This window comes from Trichomycterus rosablanca, chromosome 4, assembly GCF_030014385.1.
Source record: "Trichomycterus rosablanca isolate fTriRos1 chromosome 4, fTriRos1.hap1, whole genome shotgun sequence".
Lineage (NCBI taxonomy): Eukaryota > Metazoa > Chordata > Actinopteri > Siluriformes > Trichomycteridae > Trichomycterus > Trichomycterus rosablanca.
The window spans coordinates 43,994,350-44,013,022 of NC_085991.1; the positions used below are offsets into that span (position 1 = coordinate 43,994,350).

Genomic DNA, 18,673 nt, shown 5'->3' on the forward strand with positions numbered 1-18,673 from the left:
ATGAAGCAATCATTTCTTCACAGAACTGAATTACACCTGACACACTGTATTAACCACTAGTTTCAGTTTCAATTACATCCACCTCATGGACAGATGATCTTACAATCTCCTCCATCACTTTTTCCACACGTCTATGAGAGAGCTATCAGTTATCATAAAAATAGTTGGCATTACAACTTAGATAGGTTTTTATCCAATCACTGGTCATTCTGGCAGTGGCTCTGCGATGTGGGGCATGCAGTGATGTGCGCACGGATACCTGAGATAACCTCGAGCAGCAACATGAGCTTGAGGCCATTTCTGAAATCCTCCTCGATATTCTCGATCTGAGTGCCAGCCTTTCGCAAGTGGGAGTTACACCAGGCTGTGAATGTCTGAGAAACACAGTAATGGAAGAACAAATAAATGACTGATTTCAAAGCAGATAAATACATAAAAAATGAGAACTGTGTTTAATATTTTGTGACATTTTGTTAAATAAGAATTTGTGACAAGAAAAAAGAAAGAATAAGTGGCAGGTATTAAGAAATAATAAGCTTTATTGGTTATCTTTGACAAAAAATAACACTTTTTTGTTATTTCAAGCTGCTTTACCAAGTGGTATCTCTGCTGATGCAAACCTCTACCCTGAGGGCTGTATCTAACACGCCACCGTTCAAACATCTGTAATAGCCAACTGCTGTTTACCTGCCTGAATCAAGTTCACACAGGGATCACTATCGTGTACAGATCTTATTTATTCAGTATCTCTGTGCAGATGACATTAACCAGCCAGCAGAGGCCGCAATTGCAGCATTAATAAAGAATCCCTTTGGCCCTCCCACCCTCAGATATAGTCAATCATGTCTGTGCAGACGCCCGGTCGGACAATAGCAGAGCTGAGATTTAACTCGAGAGCTCAAAATCTCAAGTGTTGACTAGCATCGGACTAAAGCCACCCAAGCACCCTAAAAGTAAAATGTTTTAAGCAGCAAAAAATAAATAAATAAATAAAAATGTTTAGACTCTACAAGTAATACTATGGTATTTGGAGTGTCACTTTCGTATGGCAGCAGTGACTAGAGATAAGCTCCAACTAACTATGACTGGATTAGGTGAAACGGTAAAAAAAAAAATATAGATATAGAGAACTTATCAAAAAACCCTCCATGAATCACCTTGTCTAAATCCACTGTAATTCAGCTTATTTCAGCTGGCGGTTTCATGCAGAAAGGTTGTTATTATACAGTGACGACCACATTTCTGTGTGCCTGGGCTCAGTCAGAGAGTGTGGGTGTTCAGGGCAAAGGGCAGCGCTGGAACTCAGTGTGTGTGCACTGAATGACGCTTGTAAAAGGCAAGTTAAAAAAGTGAAGAGTAGGCGTACATCCGTGATGTATCTGTAAAAGAGGGCAAATAAGAACTGACAGGATGAGACTGAAAAGGCTTAATAACAAAGAGAATTGAAGTAACACAATCGCTATGAGGTGATGTGATGTAGATTTATGGTCCTATGGCTAAATGTGGGAATATACTGAATCCTGCTGCATATAAAACACTGTGGCTGCCCAGCAGGAGTTGTGCGGGACACTAAGGCAGAAACAAATGGTCAAATTAAAGACCCAAGAAGACTGAACTGAGTGCAATGGATGTATGTAATACCCCATCACTTATCAGTATCAGTATTTCAAGGAAATCGAGTAGCTTCCTGTAGCTCTCTCAGTACAAACAAATTTAAAAATCACTTGATACATTCGTACCAGAACAACACACTATCATGTTATTACCACGCTGGTGTCACTGCAGTGCTGAGAATGTTCTTCTACCTAAATATCACCTCATCGGTGGGAGTCCTATAGGGGTCAATTTCAATTCATAAACAGGGTAAAACGTTGGATACAGTCAGTAATTATACATCCGCAAAGGTTATCTATATAGTTGGTGTTGTTTATAAATAATAATTGAATGTACAAAGCAGTTAAGTGTTTCTAATATGGTGTTTGGTGAGTGTATAAATAATGTAAAAAAGTTATAATGCAACATAAGAAAGAACTATAAATAAAACAGTAATAAAAAGTAATTTTATTACAGCTTTAATACATCTGAGAATGCAAATTCAGGACAATAGTTAATAAGTCTGTGAAATGAAGCTGTTTTGTGTCTGCTTTACTTTACAGTCAGTAATCTATAGTGCTAGAACAAAAAATGTTTACTGACATTTGATGATTTTTTTGCCATTCCCTGACAGGGCCTGATAGGAGGTATAGATCTTTGTCATAACAGGGTTGAAAAAACTATGTAGTGGACTATATGTACAATAGAACACAATTTATAATTCAGGTATGAAGCCCCCATAAGTAACATCCTGCATAAATAAAAATACCATGTGGCTACGACTTAGTAAGATACAGCATGGCAACTTGAATCTTTAATTTTGGCCAGCGCTAACATAAAGCAAACTCATAAGCAAAATCATATACAGTGTATCACAAAAGTGAGTACACCCCTCACATTTCTGCAAATATTTTATTATATCTTTTCATGGGACAACACTATAGACATGAAACTTGGATATAACTTAGAGTAGTCAGTGTACAGCTTGTATAGCAGTGTAGATTTACTGTCTTCTGAAAATAACTCAACACACAGCCATTAATGTCTAAATAGCTGCAACATAAGTGAGTACCCCCCACAGTGAACATGTCCAAATTGTGCCCAAATGTGTCGTTGTCCCTCCCTGGTGTCATGTGTCAAGGTCCCAGGTGTAAATGGGGAGCAGGGCTGTTAAATTTGGTGTTTTGGGTACAATTCTCTCATACTGGCCACTGGATATTCAACATGGCACCTCATGGCAAAGAACTCTCTGAGGATGTGAGAAATAGAATTGTTGCTCTCCACAAAGATGGCCTGGGCTATAAGAAGATTGCTAACACCCTGAAACTGAGCTACAGCATGGTGGCCAAGGTCATACAGCGGTTTTCCAGGACAGGTTCCACTCGGAACAGGCTTCGCCAGGGTCGATCAAAGAAGTTGAGTCCACGTGTTCGGCGTCATATCCAGAGGTTGGCTTTAAAAAATAGACACATGAGTGCTGCCAGCATTGCTGCAGAGGTTGAAGACGTGGGAGGTCAGCCTGTCAGTGCTCAGACCATACGCCGCACACTGCATCAACTCGGTCTGCATGGTCGTCACCCCAGAAGGAAGCTGACGCACAAGAAAGACCGCAAACAGTTTGCTGAAGACAAGCAGTCCAAGAACATGGATTACTGGAATGCCCTGTGGTCTGACGAGACCAAGATAAACTTGTTTGGCTCAGATGGTGTCCAGCATGTGTGGCGGCGCCCTGGTGAGAAGTACCGAGACAACTGTATCTTGCCTACAGTCAAGCATGGTGGTGGTAGCATCATGGTCTTGGGCTGCATGAGTGTTGCTGGCACTGGGGAGCTGCAGTTCATTGAGGGAAACATGAATTCCAACATGTACTGTGACATTCTGAAACAGAGCATGATCCCCTCCCTTCGAAAACTGGGCCTCATGGCAGTTTTCCAACAGGATAACGACCCCAAACACAACCTCCAAGATGACAACTGCCTTGCTGAGGAAGCTGAAGGTAAAGGTGATGGACTAAACCCAATTGAGCACCTGTGGCGCATCCTCAAGTGGAAGGTGGAGGAGTTCAAGGTGTCTAACATCCACCAGCTCCGTGATGTCATCATGGAGGAGTGGAAGAGGATTCCAGTAGCAACCTGTGCAGCTCTGGTGAATTCCATGCCCAGGAGGGTTAAGGCAGTGCTGGATAATAATGGTGGTCACACAAAATATTGACACTTTGGGCACAATTTGGACATGTTCACTGTGGGGTGTACTCACTTATGTTGCAGCTATTTAGACATTAATGGCTGTGTGTTGAGTTATTTTCAGAAGACAGTAAATCTACACTGCTATACAAGTTGTACACTGACTACTCTAACTTATATCCAAGTTTTATTTCTATAGTGTTGTCCCATGAAAAGATATAATAAAATATTTGCAGAAATGTGAGGGGTGTACTCACTTTTGTGATACACTGTATATGCTCCCAGGGGATTCATTTGTATTCTTGTCCAAGGAAGGTAAGCTGGGCTTTATATAAGCTAACTGCCCCAAGTGTTACCCAAACCTGGATATATCATCTCTGAATATCTCGTTCTTATACCTTACTATGCTGTGGCTATGCATTAGGATTCATTCCTACTAATATGAAGTGGCCATGAACTGTTTTCATTCATAGGGGATGTTACCAGCAGGGCTCCTTAAATAAAAATAAATACTTCAGAACAAATTACTTTTACAAATGTAATAGAGTAAACATGGCACATTACTACATACCTATGATTGTTGGTGACAGTAACAATAGCTAGATTGGATGATTGGATGTATCTTTTTTGATTTGTTTTTCTTGGTAACCACTGCATGTACTGTCAAAAAGGAGTAGATACGTAGAAAATTATTTAAATACAGCTTATTTGGATCCAAGTATTAAGACTCAAAGTAAGCTCAATGGTTGAGCAGACCTTTAAAGGGTTAATAACTGGCTGTACCACTTTTAGGAGCAATGATTCCAATAAAACGTTCTATAAACTGGTATTAGTCTGTTATGATGCTATGGAGCAATAATTTCTTCAAAGAACTGAACTGAATCGGACACACTGTATTAATCACTAGTTTCAGCTTCAAATACATCCAACTCATGGACAGATGATCTGTGCAAGGAAGGTAAGCTGGGCTTTATATAAGCTAACTGCTCCAAGTGTTACCCAAACCTGGATATATCATCTTTGCATATCTCGTTCTTATCTCTTACTATGCTGTGGCTATACATTAGGATCTAATTCCCTCACATGAAGTGGCCATGCCTAGATTGGATGATTGGATATATCTTTTTTGATTAGTTTTTCTTGGTAACCACTGCATGTACTGTCAAATCTATGTCAAATCCTAAACACTTACAAAAGGAAACACTACAATGTGGAGAAAGGAAAACATTTCAATATAATTTTTATTAAAAGTGTGTTAATCTTTTAGTGATCCATGTCAAAAAAACGTTTGTAGTTGGACTGCGGAAAGCTCGAGGATTAAAAAGGTTAAGGAGAAGAAATGGAAAGAAGAAGGAGGAGTCGAGGGGTGAAGGAGTCTAAATTGGGCAGCTATAGGACACCAAAGAAGCAGTTGAGCTGAGAGAGCAAGATTCCTTTATATATCAGAGTGTGTGTGAACAAGAGTTGAAAAAGCTATTCAGCTACACTGAATAATCTTAAGCAACCAATGAGTACACAAGTTGTTTACTATTTCATCATCTTTATTAGAAGTAGCAGTGATTTCACCTTACCCAACTAAAAAAATGTTTTAATTTATATCTGGTTTCATGGTGAGTGGTGTCTGTGTATGCGGGAGTGCCTACGCAGCTGTTCAGGGCAGTCATCCATCTCCACCTGCTGTACGCTGTCGACTCTGTGACTCCGACTCTATGCTCCCCCACCCTTTCTTATCCCCATTAAAATGTGAGGTCATCCACCACCAGCCAAGAGGGAATGCCTGTCCGGATATTAATTTCCCTCACAAGATGCCCACATCCCTGCTTTACCACTAAGAACAGCTGGTGCAGCCTGGTGGCATAAAGCATAAACCACTGATGACCGCTAGAGGCAGTGTGGATCTATGAGAACAGAAGTGTCTTTAAGTTCTATTTACATTTCTATTTGTACCTTACAGTTTCCAAAACCCATAGTCCTAAAAGGTCTCCAAATAGTGGATGCCCAAGTTGCACTAGTCACAAAAAGCAGGATGTTACACAAGGCACCAGCAAAGAAAAACAGTAATCTCCAGGCCACCCAAGGAGGATGGGGGTCCCTGCTGAGTCTGGTTCCTGTCAAGGTTTCTTCCTGTATTTTAAGGGAGTTTTTTCTTGCCACTGTCACCCTCAGCTTATTCAACAGGGGTTTTTGGTCTGTTGGTCCTGGATTCTGTAAAGTTGCTTTAAGAATGTTCACTGTAAAAAGCATTTTACAAATAAATCTGACTTGACTAATCAAAACTGGAAGCTCACCAGCAAGTATATACAGCAAATTATCTGATAGTTCCATAGAAGCTTAAACTACAGTCACAAAAATAACCATTTAATTTAATACTGAGCACCTCTGTGAAACTGTTTCCACAAAAAAGTACTGTAAAAAAGTATGCTCCATTCCAAATGTATCACCCTAAATGTTCCATGTCTTACTAATTTCAATACAAAATAAAGACAACTAGAGTAAACACTTTATTTGAATCTATTTAGAACATGACATCAGTGCTACATATTAAAATCTTCTAGTCTGCTTCACATTGCCAGACAGATTCTAATTATGTGATGTTTAAATTGCACCGGTCTGGCCGTAATCATGTCTGGTTTAGACTAGTGAAATTGAACTCAACTGTTGGGTATTGTTTTTTATACGGGTGATATGGATGTTGGATAGCTTTGTTCCTTAATTAAATTCATTTTTTAATGAATGTGTTATTTGTGTAGTTCCTTTGTGTAGTATGTTTTTGTTTAATGATTTACAGTTGCTTAGTGTGAAAAATGTAGACAATGTGAAAGGAACTTTTTTATACCACTGGTTTCTAGGGCCTTTAATTTGAAAACAGATTTTCAGACAAATTCTTTGGCATAGTAATGAAAGAAAAGGAAAGGCAAGAAAATCATTGCTTTTTTTAAAGATGTAAAATGAAGGGATTTTGTGTCAGTGTAACCACATGCAATGAAAAGCATTCGTTACACAGTTATCTTAAAAATTCACAGTATGTGAATGTTTAACAGGGTACAAAAAATGTATATAAAAGGTATATAAAAAGTCCTTAAGATCTAATGGCATATGTCTAATAATCAAAAACCCCAAAGAAATGATTGTGTACCCATGAGAAGGCTATCCTGTCATTTACTGTTTTTCTAACAATGTGCTGCTAACTTCTTTTCATTTCTAATCCATCTCTTTTGTAGACAGATTATGATGTATACAAAGTATTCTTTTTTTATTATTTACATTAAGAAAACAATAAGAAAATAATATGTAAGAAAATAATATATATATATATATATATATATATATATATAATATATATATAGATATTGCATATGAATATAATATAGATATTGCAATGAATTTCAGCGTCACATGCATTCCCAGTGATTTGGTGAGGTAGCTCCACAGCGGTAGTTAAACATGAAAATGAAATGAAAAGAAAAACATCTATAACCCATCTTAGTAAATATTATGGTTTAAAGTGCTAGTCTAGTTTTTTTTTTAATCTACTGATTTGTTGGAATTTATTGTGAAACATGAAACGGTATTTTTGCCTCATTGCCAAACCATAATTCTATTTGCATGCATTTATGTGACAACTGTTTTTAATAAACAGTTTGTTTCCCCGCTGGGCCGATAGGCTTGACAGCATGTAGGTGTAAATACCAGATTTAATGCTTGGCTAACTAGAAAGGTCTAAACTTGAAGTAGCGATTGAGAATCTAGCCACTCTCTTAGGAATACAGTCACATAATACAGAACTACAGAAAGGAAAAACTAGGGGAAACTTTATACACTTTCAGTGTTATTTAATAACTTGCTATATCTAACATATACTGTATATAAATGAGCATTAACAACTACATGTTTTAAAAACAACAAATTGATGGTGGGAGGGGTATTCAGTCACTATATTAAAAATGTAAACACATTTACACAGTAAAGCCACAGTAAAGACTTTGTACATCCCTAATAGCTCAATAATCACCAAGTGGAAAGTTAATGGAACCGTAAACTATTCCTGAACAGGTCGCCATACAAGATTTCACACCACACTTTTAAACTAGTAATAACGGAGATAAAAGAGAAGTTGGCTGTAAGTCGGCACAAATTGAAAGCAGCTGGAACAACAGTTCCACAGTTAACAAAAAGCAATTAAGTGCACTGCATTCTCCACCAGACTCAATACTCTCATGCACAAAGATTTCAAATTAGCACAAGCATTTAGACAAACAGAAACAATAGTCAGACAAAACAAGTAGAACTGAACTGTTCTACTTTCAGTTCAGCTTTTTTTTTACGTGTCTTTAATGGAAAGATGCATAAAGCAATGTACAGTATTAAGTCATCAGAGAATTTAATCTCATAAGAGAATTTAATCTTTTAATGTACTTAAAATGATTAGCGATCTCCTTTTAAAACATATCAAGCATTTTGAAACTGCAAGCCCATCAGAGGTAATCTTGTATTTAATGTGCTAGGAGGAATCAGCTAAAAATGAATAACTATGCTGCAAGTTAATACAAGTAATAATGCAATATAGCTGGTTTTATATTTTACTGTTTGGTGGCAGACTTAAAAAACTATATACATAAATGTTGGGCTTATGCTAGTTAATACAGCAAAAATGATCAGTCAGGAAGACCTGAGTGACTTTGCTAAGGGCCGAGTATTTGTGTGTCATGTTACAAACTGACATGTACTGAATGAGTTCACCTAGACTGTGGGCAACGAACCACTAACAATGACATCCCTCACATCCACATTTTCATACCCTTGCCTCTCAACAGGGTGTTATAATGACCGTCTAAACATCAGTTTTAATAGCATGTAGGCACATAGCTGTCTGGAACACGGCAATTTGGATTCCCGCTTGTTTATTTGTTAAACACCCCTTTAACTGTGGTTAATAATGGACAGATTGCTACAGGTGGCAATGGTGGGTCAGCAGTCACAGAAGCATGCTGGTTCAAGCCCCACTCAAGTTGCCACTGTCGGGCCCTTGAGCAAGGCCCTTAACCTTCAGTTGTGTGAAGTGTATGCAGTCACAGTAGTTAAGTACTTTGCATAAAAAAGTGTCTGCAAAATGCTGTAAATGTAGCAAATCTTTCAGAAAAGTAACAAATTGACAGTTCCATTTGACAGAGAATCAAGACTAATACATTCACTATTTTATTTGAAACTAACCAACTAGTGATCATTAGATCGTTGGTTCAAGCAGCCCCATTAACACCAAGTTGACACTGTTGAAGCTGTGACAACGGACTTCACATGCTTACACTGTATTCAACAGCAAGTGTATGTGGCTTTGGATAAAATGCCATAAATAGCAATATAAATGTAAAGTAGTCATTTTCTTCAGGGAAACAAACTATATGTATGAAAAAAATGTGGACACCCACGCTAATTATTAGCTCTATGTGTTTCAGCCACACTCAAGTGGCCTGTAAGAAGTATTGGCCAGTAAGTGGTTTATGCAAGCACCAGTGCCACCAGAATACAGGGGAATTAGATATATCCTAAATGGAACACTGCAAGAAAAACCCCACATTTTACTTAAATGTACCCCAGCAGGCAAGATTCTAAGAGCACTACTAAAATCAGTAGTTTCTTTTCTTAATAGTTTAACCTCTTCAATCCAAATCCATCCATAATCATTTGGCGCCAGGTATAAATACACCCTATACAGTGCACCAATGTATCGCATGGCCTCCCACCTTCCCTCCCTCTCAGACACAGCCCATCATGACATTATGACTGTGTAGACACCTGGCCAGCAAACAGCACTGCTGAGATTCAAACCTGGATCTCAAAGGTGATGAGCTAGTGTGATACACCACTGCACCACTTGAGCACCTCCAATAAATACATGTGACATCAAATTATTTAAACCACACATTAAGCTCTCCAAAAACACCTTTACTCTGGAGAAGAGGTTACCATAGCAACCAGACTGATCTCACCATAGCACACTTCACACGCAGCACAGTGATGGATAGCGAGGTGTGATTAATCCTGCGTTGTCTATGAACGCATTTAAAAGACTGACTACTTTGAAGTCATTCGATAAAACATCTACCTAAAATAAACAGTGATTTAAAGAACACACCATGTTTGTACAAAAACAAATCTTTTAACACTCATAAGTGTTATTGAGAGACGATGAGTGCTGAGGATGATTATTCAGCTTAGCAGATTCAGTTGAATGTTTGAACACAATAATGTATAAAAGACTTTTGAGGGTTTAAATCTTAGTCAGGGTCACGGCAGGTCCAGTTCCACTGGAGAAACACTGGGAGCAGACATGGATCTTTCTATAGCTGCCAGTCATTTTGAAAGATTCACATGGCTTTGGCCATATGTTCTCTATCAGACATAGCCAATTGTGTATATGTGGACACCCAGCTGGATGACAGTACCACTGAGATTCAAACTGGTTTTAATAATAGCGCTGTGCCACCCGAGTGCCTTGCAGCTTCAAATTTTACCACCCATATTTCCAGGATTATTTTCAGGTGCTATTCCCATCACTTTATGCTGATTAGGGTCACAGTGGGTTCCTGGGTCAATGCAGTAACACACTCTGGCCATGTGTCCTTGGTCATCATGTCTGTATGTAGATGCCCAGCCAGGCAAAAGAATCATAGGGATTCAAGCACTACCATAATTTACTGCTGTGCCACTTGAGTGCCAAGACAGAAAGAAATCATTTTAATTTAAGGTGCCTAGGTGCAATCATAAACTGTTTTGTACATGCCTTTGTGTTAATAGCCTACAATTAATGCAGAACACTTTACAACATTTTATTGTAGTAAGAATTCACACTTTTCTCAGAATGTAGACTATGTGTTGAATTTTGCAGGAGCAGTCCACGTTTTTTGCTGCTCAAAATATCTACCTGCTATCACATCTCACACACCTACAAATGCAGAACTGCACACCTGAACACCAAAGTCCCACAAAACATGTAAAGTGCACACACATCCACTCATCCACCTAAGCCCTTCCTAAGGCCTCTTCGCTCTCCTGCTGGTAGTTTATAGCAGTTGCCCTACAAGGCCACAGCTTCTGGAATAGAAACTGTTATTTGATCTGACTTCTCTTTTTATTCCCCTTTTACAACCTCTCTGGCTCTCTCTATTAGTCTGTCTATGCTAATTAAATATGTCTAACTTGTCTAGAATGACATCAGTACCACTTTGGAGCTAGAATCTTGAGATCTGCTTCCATAAAGGTTTTGGCACATTATCCACGCAGAGAACTGTCTTTGCTCTGAATGATGTTATGCGAGGACTAATCATAGGCTTAACCGCAGGGGGAAAGGTTTGAGCCTGGTTTGGAAAAAATGTTTCTTTATTATGCGTATCAGAGAATTTCACTTTGTCACTGTTGCCATTGCAGTGCTTAATACTGGTCCAGCCAAAATTGCTTTGTGACACGGCTAAAAGTGTTAAAAACAGAATTAAATTAAACAGCACAGTGCATTCATTCCTTTATGACCTGAAACATTTTAGAAAACACTTCTTTTAATTTTTTGGTACTATAGGTTTTTTCTTGTCTAATTATTTCAATGCTTACTTAGACCCTGAATGTGTGATCTTAGGTACCAACTAGATTTTACTGGATTTTTATACATTTTTTATACAACTTTTATTGTCACTTTCCCTAATTTGCATCCTTGTCCAAATACACAAAAGGGTATACCATTAATGATCCAAACTATTTTAAGAAACAGGCTTTATTAGATATGGGTCACTCAAAAAAAACTCTTTCATATTCATGGGTGCATAATAGTTTGCAGAAAATGACCAGAGCCAACTAGTTAAATGATTGGCAGGCAGTCGATGAACTGGCAATTAAATATCAAAAAGTGGATGCTCGTCTGTGATTAGGGATCAGCATGAGGTAAGGTTCTGATGACCACAGATATGACAAACCTTCTCGATGAGAGGATGGATCAGAGCAGAGCAGTTAGATCACATATCGCTGCCTGAGAGGTAAAAAATAGCAACAGTGATATACTGTATATTGCTCTGACAAGTGAAACTGGTACACCATAAATTTTAAACGAATATGCCATATAATCTTATAATTATAATCTTATATATCTTATATAATCCTTATCATATCCTTATCCTATCATATACATTCTATACTAGTATGCCAGAATTGAGTATTGAGTATTTCCTGTACATTCAGTCATAAGCTAAAAAATGGTAAACTACATATTAACAAAACAATTTATTACTGTTTTTGCTTGTGCAGTAATAGTAACACATTATTTATTTAATTAAAGCATGACAGCACTAAATGACTAACAATGCTGCAATATTAACCAATCAAAACCCTCACCTCTACTGTATGGTAACTTGATGAATGCAACAGCGCAAAGATGAATGCAACACCGCAATCTTAATATGGAATCAAATGAGTACCTATATTTAGGGGCCAGATCAAAGATGTTATTTTCATATAGGTCATTTTAATTCTGGCCAACATCACCCAATAATAAATGCTAACTCTGATAACATTTACCAGCAAAAAAGGGTAAGATCACGGTTTGGTTAAAAAAATATTAAAAACACTACACTATAAAGCACACCCAATGTTTAACAAACAGATATATATATATATATATATAAGACAGCTATACACTCTTACACAATATAAAAAAAACATTCTTAGAAGCACACACTCATTGCTACTGCTTAAAGTGTCACACAATATTGCCTAGCAGGTCACATTATACGACACCAATCATTCTGCCCTTCCACAACCTGCTCACTGTGCACATACTCTTAAAGGTTAAAAATATAACTCGACTCAGCCAGGAAAATCTGTGAATCTTTCGAAATGACTGGCAGCTATAGACAGATCCATGTTCAATTTGATCATTGGTAGCTGTTCCCGTGTGTATACATGTTGGCAGCTAATAAGGACCTTTAGTCTGGGCTATCCGATGGATATTTATATACTTGGGCTACAAGCGACCTCCTTGTTTCCCACGCTCAATTACCAAGCAGCAGAACAGATTGCTAAACATGTTTATAATTGTATGGGCACTAGTTATATTTATGCATATGGCAAAGTCTGACCTTTAAAGCAAAACATACCGCTTCATTTACAGCCTCTTAATGCCGCTGTGTAATAGTACAGTAGGATTCAACATGAGCCATAAACTCATAGAAATGGCTCCAATATCCAGAAACTGCTTTCACATGCAGGTGCTGGCTTACCTTTATGGTGGAAAAAAATTGTAATATAATAATAACAATAATAATAATAATAAATAACAATAATCCAATTATTATGGATTTTCTATATACATCCAAATGGTTATTATCATATGAGTGTATCTTAGTTATCACTTATCAGTGCAGAACCCAGACAATCCTGCACTGTTTAGGTTCTGTAGACTAGCAGCTATTTAAAGCTTGAGTATTATATTAATAGAAATCATCAAGGCTGCACAGTTTTCTCTCATTATTGCAATATGATCATTCAGCATTTGAGCTACAAAACTGTTTTTATTGCACTTTATAATAATTTATGTCTAGGGTTCAAGTCCAAAGCGGTACTATGATAAGACATAATTGGTTAATTGTTGTCCTGTCTAGAGTGTGTTACTGCATTGAGTCCAGGGATTCCAAGGATCCACCACAACCCTGACCAGAATGAAGTGGTGGTAAAATATGAAATTTCATGAAATAAATATTTTGACCATTTCTCCACATTGTCATATGAGTGGACAATATGACAACATTTAATCACAGTACAATTTTTTGACAGTATGTATATTAACATTTCTATAATACCTACAAGTCCATTTTATTTGTCCTTTTTACAACAATGTATTATTGTATAATGTTTAAATAAAAAAATATTGGACTTTTTTTCCTTCACTGTTTTCTTAAGTTGTTTGTGTTTTCCATTGCTATAGCCCATACTCAAAAAATATTTCAATACATATCATAGACCATAAAAACATCAAGCAGAGCAGGGTTTCTCAACTCCAGTCCATAAACTAAAGCAATTGCTTATTCACCGTTATGTGATTGTTTTTTTTATTGTACAGTAGAATCAAAGTGGCACTGCAGCACAGAAAAGCTCAGCAAGTACTAAATAACATGGAATTATGTGCAGTTTTAATTAGGAACCACCAGATGCCAGTGAAAGATTACACTGGAAGTAAAGTACCCGTCATGAATTTTTGTTTACATGACCATAAACTAAGAGCTGATGTGAATTAATAAATATTTTGTTTTCAGATCGCACATGGAGCCAACATTTTCATTATAAGGCCATAAATCTTTGCCATGTTTTAAATTTGTTAATATATATTTTGACAGACAGATGTAATCTAGTGGTTAGATATGTAGGTTACCAATTGGAAGGTTTTGGATTTGAATCCCAGTTCTGGGCCCTTGAGCAAGGCCCCTAACCCTCTTAACTCCAGGGCCGTACAATGCCGTACAATGGCTGACCCTGCACTCTGCCCTAGTTTCCGAACAAGCTGATATATGTGGAATAATCAATGTCAATTTGGTGCAAAATGTTATTGAAATACTCATCAAGTATAACTGAGCTATAACAGAGTAGTTTTTTAAGCTCTACACTGGGCTTACAGTAGCAGTGCATGGCTTTTAAGGCTGGGTGCCCTCCCAGGTTAAAATGAGTTATTGCAGCTTGAAGAATACTGTACTTTAGCGGTGTTTATTTGCAAATGGTCAGGGGTGGCCAGTATGCTTATAGTGCCAATCTTAAAAATGTCAGAGTGCAAATGTAATTGTTACTATGCCCTTCCATGGTTGGTATTAAAGGTCTACCAACCTCATCCTTTAATCCAAATTTAATGATCTTCATTGACAGAGTGGAAAATGGTAAGAGCAGGCTGAGATTGGTCAGACAGTTAAAGCATCAATGAACAGCCTGTCTGTAATAACCATTTATAAGCCGGTGACCTCCATTTAAACAAGCTTGTCAGTGCTGCTGATTGAGTTCAATAATTAAGAAAGACAAAATTTATGATCTTGAGTAAAATATAATTCCTTGTTCAGCCATAAAAGTGTATTAGACTTTTTGCCTTGACTTCAGCTCCACATTATGTGTGTGAGAGCATGCATTGCATCTAGTAAAGGGCAACAACAGGTGCCGTTTCATATTCATTTCACCACAAAATGATGCTCCTTCTATATTCATATGATGATATCAGCTCCTGAAGCTGCTCTCCACATAGCTAAGTGTGTGTGGAAATACTCGGCTCCAAAGCACCGCCGCTGAGAAGCTAGAAATGGAAAACACATGATTTCCAGCACATCAGCAGCTGCTAATGCTCTGATTCCTGCTTCTTCTCTCTAAGGGCAAGATAATTACAATAATATTATACTGAAACACGTGGCAAACTAACATGAATGAAGAGACCTGGGGAGACTCCGTCTCTAGAACAGCCTGCTTGTTAAGATGTAAAATGATACATACATATAATTATATATTAATATAATATTAATATATATTTATATATTATTTGTTTTTAAAAAGCCTTTCTATTTTAATAATGCTGTCTTATTTTTACATTTCTACTTTTAAGTTACAGCATTGGCAAAAAAATCACCTTAAGAAGAAAGACAACGAGAGAGGGATACTGGAGGAGCAGCAAGGGTCGCAGGTATTTTAGGACATGTTTATTCTGAGTGTAATGAAGCCTTGGGACTTCTCCAAGTCTCTTGCTCTGAGAATTGCCATCTGTTGAGATATTTCACCTCTGTCAGGCCTATTTAGAGCTAAGTGTGAGAGAGAGCCTACTGCACAAAAAAGATTAATATGCACTGATAGTTTATTAAAAAAGAAAATGATTTGTTGAGACAATAAAGACCATATTGGCTTTGCACTGTGTGACTACCTGATAAGATCTTAAACAGCAATACATCTGTGAGTGTATGCTTTATAAATAAATAAGTCATAAAAATATAAGGATGTTTTTTAGAAGAACATGATGCTTTTTGAAGTAGACGAGTTTTAGATCTAGGATTAAAGACCTAGCATTTTTATTGAATTTTAATGAACCAGACAGGCAGCATGGTAATGCTGAATTAAAATAAGTTAGTCAAAACTTTGTGCCTCCTTTTCTTCCATCATAAGATTCAATTAGCTACATAATTAATAATACACTATTTTTTTTGTTTTTGTTTTGGGAAGCTCAAAGAGAACTACAGTAATCAAGGCATGTACATTTAAATGCATTTCCATGTAAAGATTCTGATTAATGCCTAGTAATAAATGCAGGCTGTCTCTATTTCTGGAAAAAACAATCTTGTGACACCATAAACCTGTCATTTGCGCAGTTCAGTTGGTTGTTCATGGTTGGAGAATGCTGATGTCATTTTGACATGGTAGCACAGCGCTCTGTTATGGTCAGTTAAATGCCACCTGTCATGCTTGTCCAGCACACCCCACCAGCTGATCACCATGACAATACAGCAAGTTTATGGTCCTTTGCTTTAGACTGTCAGTTGATTCAGAACCTTTGATGAATCAGACACACTTGCAAGATTATAATCCGCTGAGAGGAGTTTTAGAAGTCTGTGATGAGTTCATGTGTTAAAGAATGTCTGTTCAAGCATTGTATTTGGGTATACAAAAAAGCTAACTTTTGGTGCAAAGAGCTGTTATTGAGTCAGTAAATAAAACAAGTACTTAATACATAATGCTCTTATGCTGGTGTGAATAAGTCCAAATATACATTTTTAACATATATGTGAAATGTTATCACAGAATTGTCTTGTATACAATTTTACTGTATTTTACTGGGTTATTTTCAACTATTAGATTATTTATGCAAAATGTTTATCTGAGTTGGAACAAAATTTGCAACACAATGTTTCAGATCCCTGAATCCCCCCCCCCCCCCCCCCCCAAAAAAAAACACTCCCCCAACACTCCAGCTTTACCACTTTGCCTTGTAAACCAATAAAAATACACATTTAATACACAGAGACAGATTACAGCATGAATTATTTAACCATGTGTGTAGTGATAGGGTTTTAAGACATGCAAGCATACATATATGATCGTCTGAATATTTGTAGTCTCTCAGTTTATGAGCTGTGTGATGTTGGGGGTGGTGGGTAGGGGGTTACATGGTAAGACAACACTAAGAAAGTTGCAGGCCAAGAATAGTGGTGGCAGATTCACAAAAGGAATCAGGTTTTTTTAAACAGCTCAAGAGAACGAATCAATAAAAATCAAGAATTTAGTTTTTAGAGTTAATGTAGTTGTTTGTTTGTAGTTGTTTGGACAGTGCAGACCTACTACAGCAATACAACTGTGCATTTGTTGTTACAATTATTTAAAATAATTGTTACTAGACATCCCAAACATTTTCTAGATTTCTTTTCAGAAAGTAATGTTTTACCCGATGAGTAACATTATCAAACCCCAATTTAAATGAGAGGAAATTGGTTGGTACTGTAAACTGGACTTTTGTTGGTAAGTGTTGATCCTAAGGTATCAAAACTAGAAAAGTGCTTGTATAAGAGAATCAAATTAGTAACTGTATACAGTAAGTAATATACTTTGGACATTATTATCAAATTATAACAGAAATTTAAAGTGAAAGACCAGTAGAATGTCAATATTAAATCTAACGAATTTGGTGAATCTGAAGAATCAAACTAGAATAGTTCAATTTAATGGTCAAAGAATCGAATCACTAAGGGAAATAATTTCCATTTTCCTCTGCATTCTCCTTTATAAATATACAAACACAATATGTTTATATTGTGCAATTTTATTTGGTAAAATTTTATATAAATAAATAATATTTTCTTGATATATCCATGAGTAGTAAACCAAAAGAATCAAACTGGAATATTACATTTCACTTAAACGAGTAACATGAGAATCAAGCATGTGAGTCGGTTCGGCAGTTGAATCAACTCTTCAGTGTGAGCCGAGCAGCTGTGAATCGAACCGAATGAGTTGTTCTAACCGGTGTGTACAGGTGGACAGCGCTGAATGAGGATTTCTCCCAGTACTTGTGGGCACAGGGACTGAACTCGGACTGACTGGGCTTTTTGAGACCTACCTTCCTCTGCTGTTTCTCCCAGGCGGGGTCCAGCAGCAGGTCCCTGTCCCAGTCATCCTCCTGAATCATGTATTCACCCGTCGAGGTCATCACCGTGTACGTGGTGTTGTACTGCACCTGCGTCTCGACAGCCGTCATGTTTAAGGGCTTCGTTTATCCCCCTTTTAAGCACTTTTTAAACTTCTCAACCCTTCCGAGTAACTGAGACCGAGGAGGCAAGGGCCAGACTCCACTCTGCCGGAGTGTCCTGTCCTGTCCTGTCCTGTCCTGTGTGGAGGTGAGGGACACCGAGTACCGTCCAGCTCCTGTCCTGCTCGAAAGCCGCTCACGTGACCGAACCCCAATAAGTAACAACAAGGAGCCCCAAATGGTCACGTGGGCGGTGCTGAAACTAATGCACCAATCAGATTAAGCTCATTTAACAAGGATGAGGCAATCTGACACACCCAAAAGGACGAGCCCCGCCCTCCTAGAAACAGCTGCTCTCCTTGGAATGGGCAAAGTCCTGACTGATTTCAGATCAGTTCACACTTCACTTTTAGCGGTCAAAAATAGAAATATTGTATGTGTGCACTGAGTCCAGAGCTGCTGTAAAAACGTGTAACTAGAACCGCTTTGCAGGGCCAACATCTTCAGACTGACATGGCATACTACCTGCAAAGAAGTTTCATTTAGTTACTAAATAATATACAACTTACAATTTTCAGGGGGTCCACAAAGAAAAAGGATCAATAATAAAAACATACAGAAGGTTTTTTTAAACTTATCATTTTTTTAAAAATCATGTATT

At 37.6% G+C, this 18,673-nt stretch overlaps 1 protein-coding gene across 1 annotated transcript in view; it reads right to left on the reverse strand.

Annotated features, from left to right (window-relative positions):
• Positions 1 to 18,193, reverse strand: part of actn3b (actinin alpha 3b) — a 40,535-nt gene extending 22,342 nt beyond the window's left edge. The window contains exons 1-2 of the mRNA XM_062994364.1: positions 17,884 to 18,193; positions 260 to 374 (exon numbers count right to left, since the gene is read on the reverse strand). Coding sequence (XP_062850434.1) covers positions 260 to 374; positions 17,884 to 18,021 — 253 coding nt within the window. The 5' untranslated portion in view covers positions 18,022 to 18,193. The remainder of the gene's footprint in view (positions 1 to 259; positions 375 to 17,883) is intronic.
• Between the last annotated feature and the right edge of the window lie 480 nt (positions 18,194 to 18,673).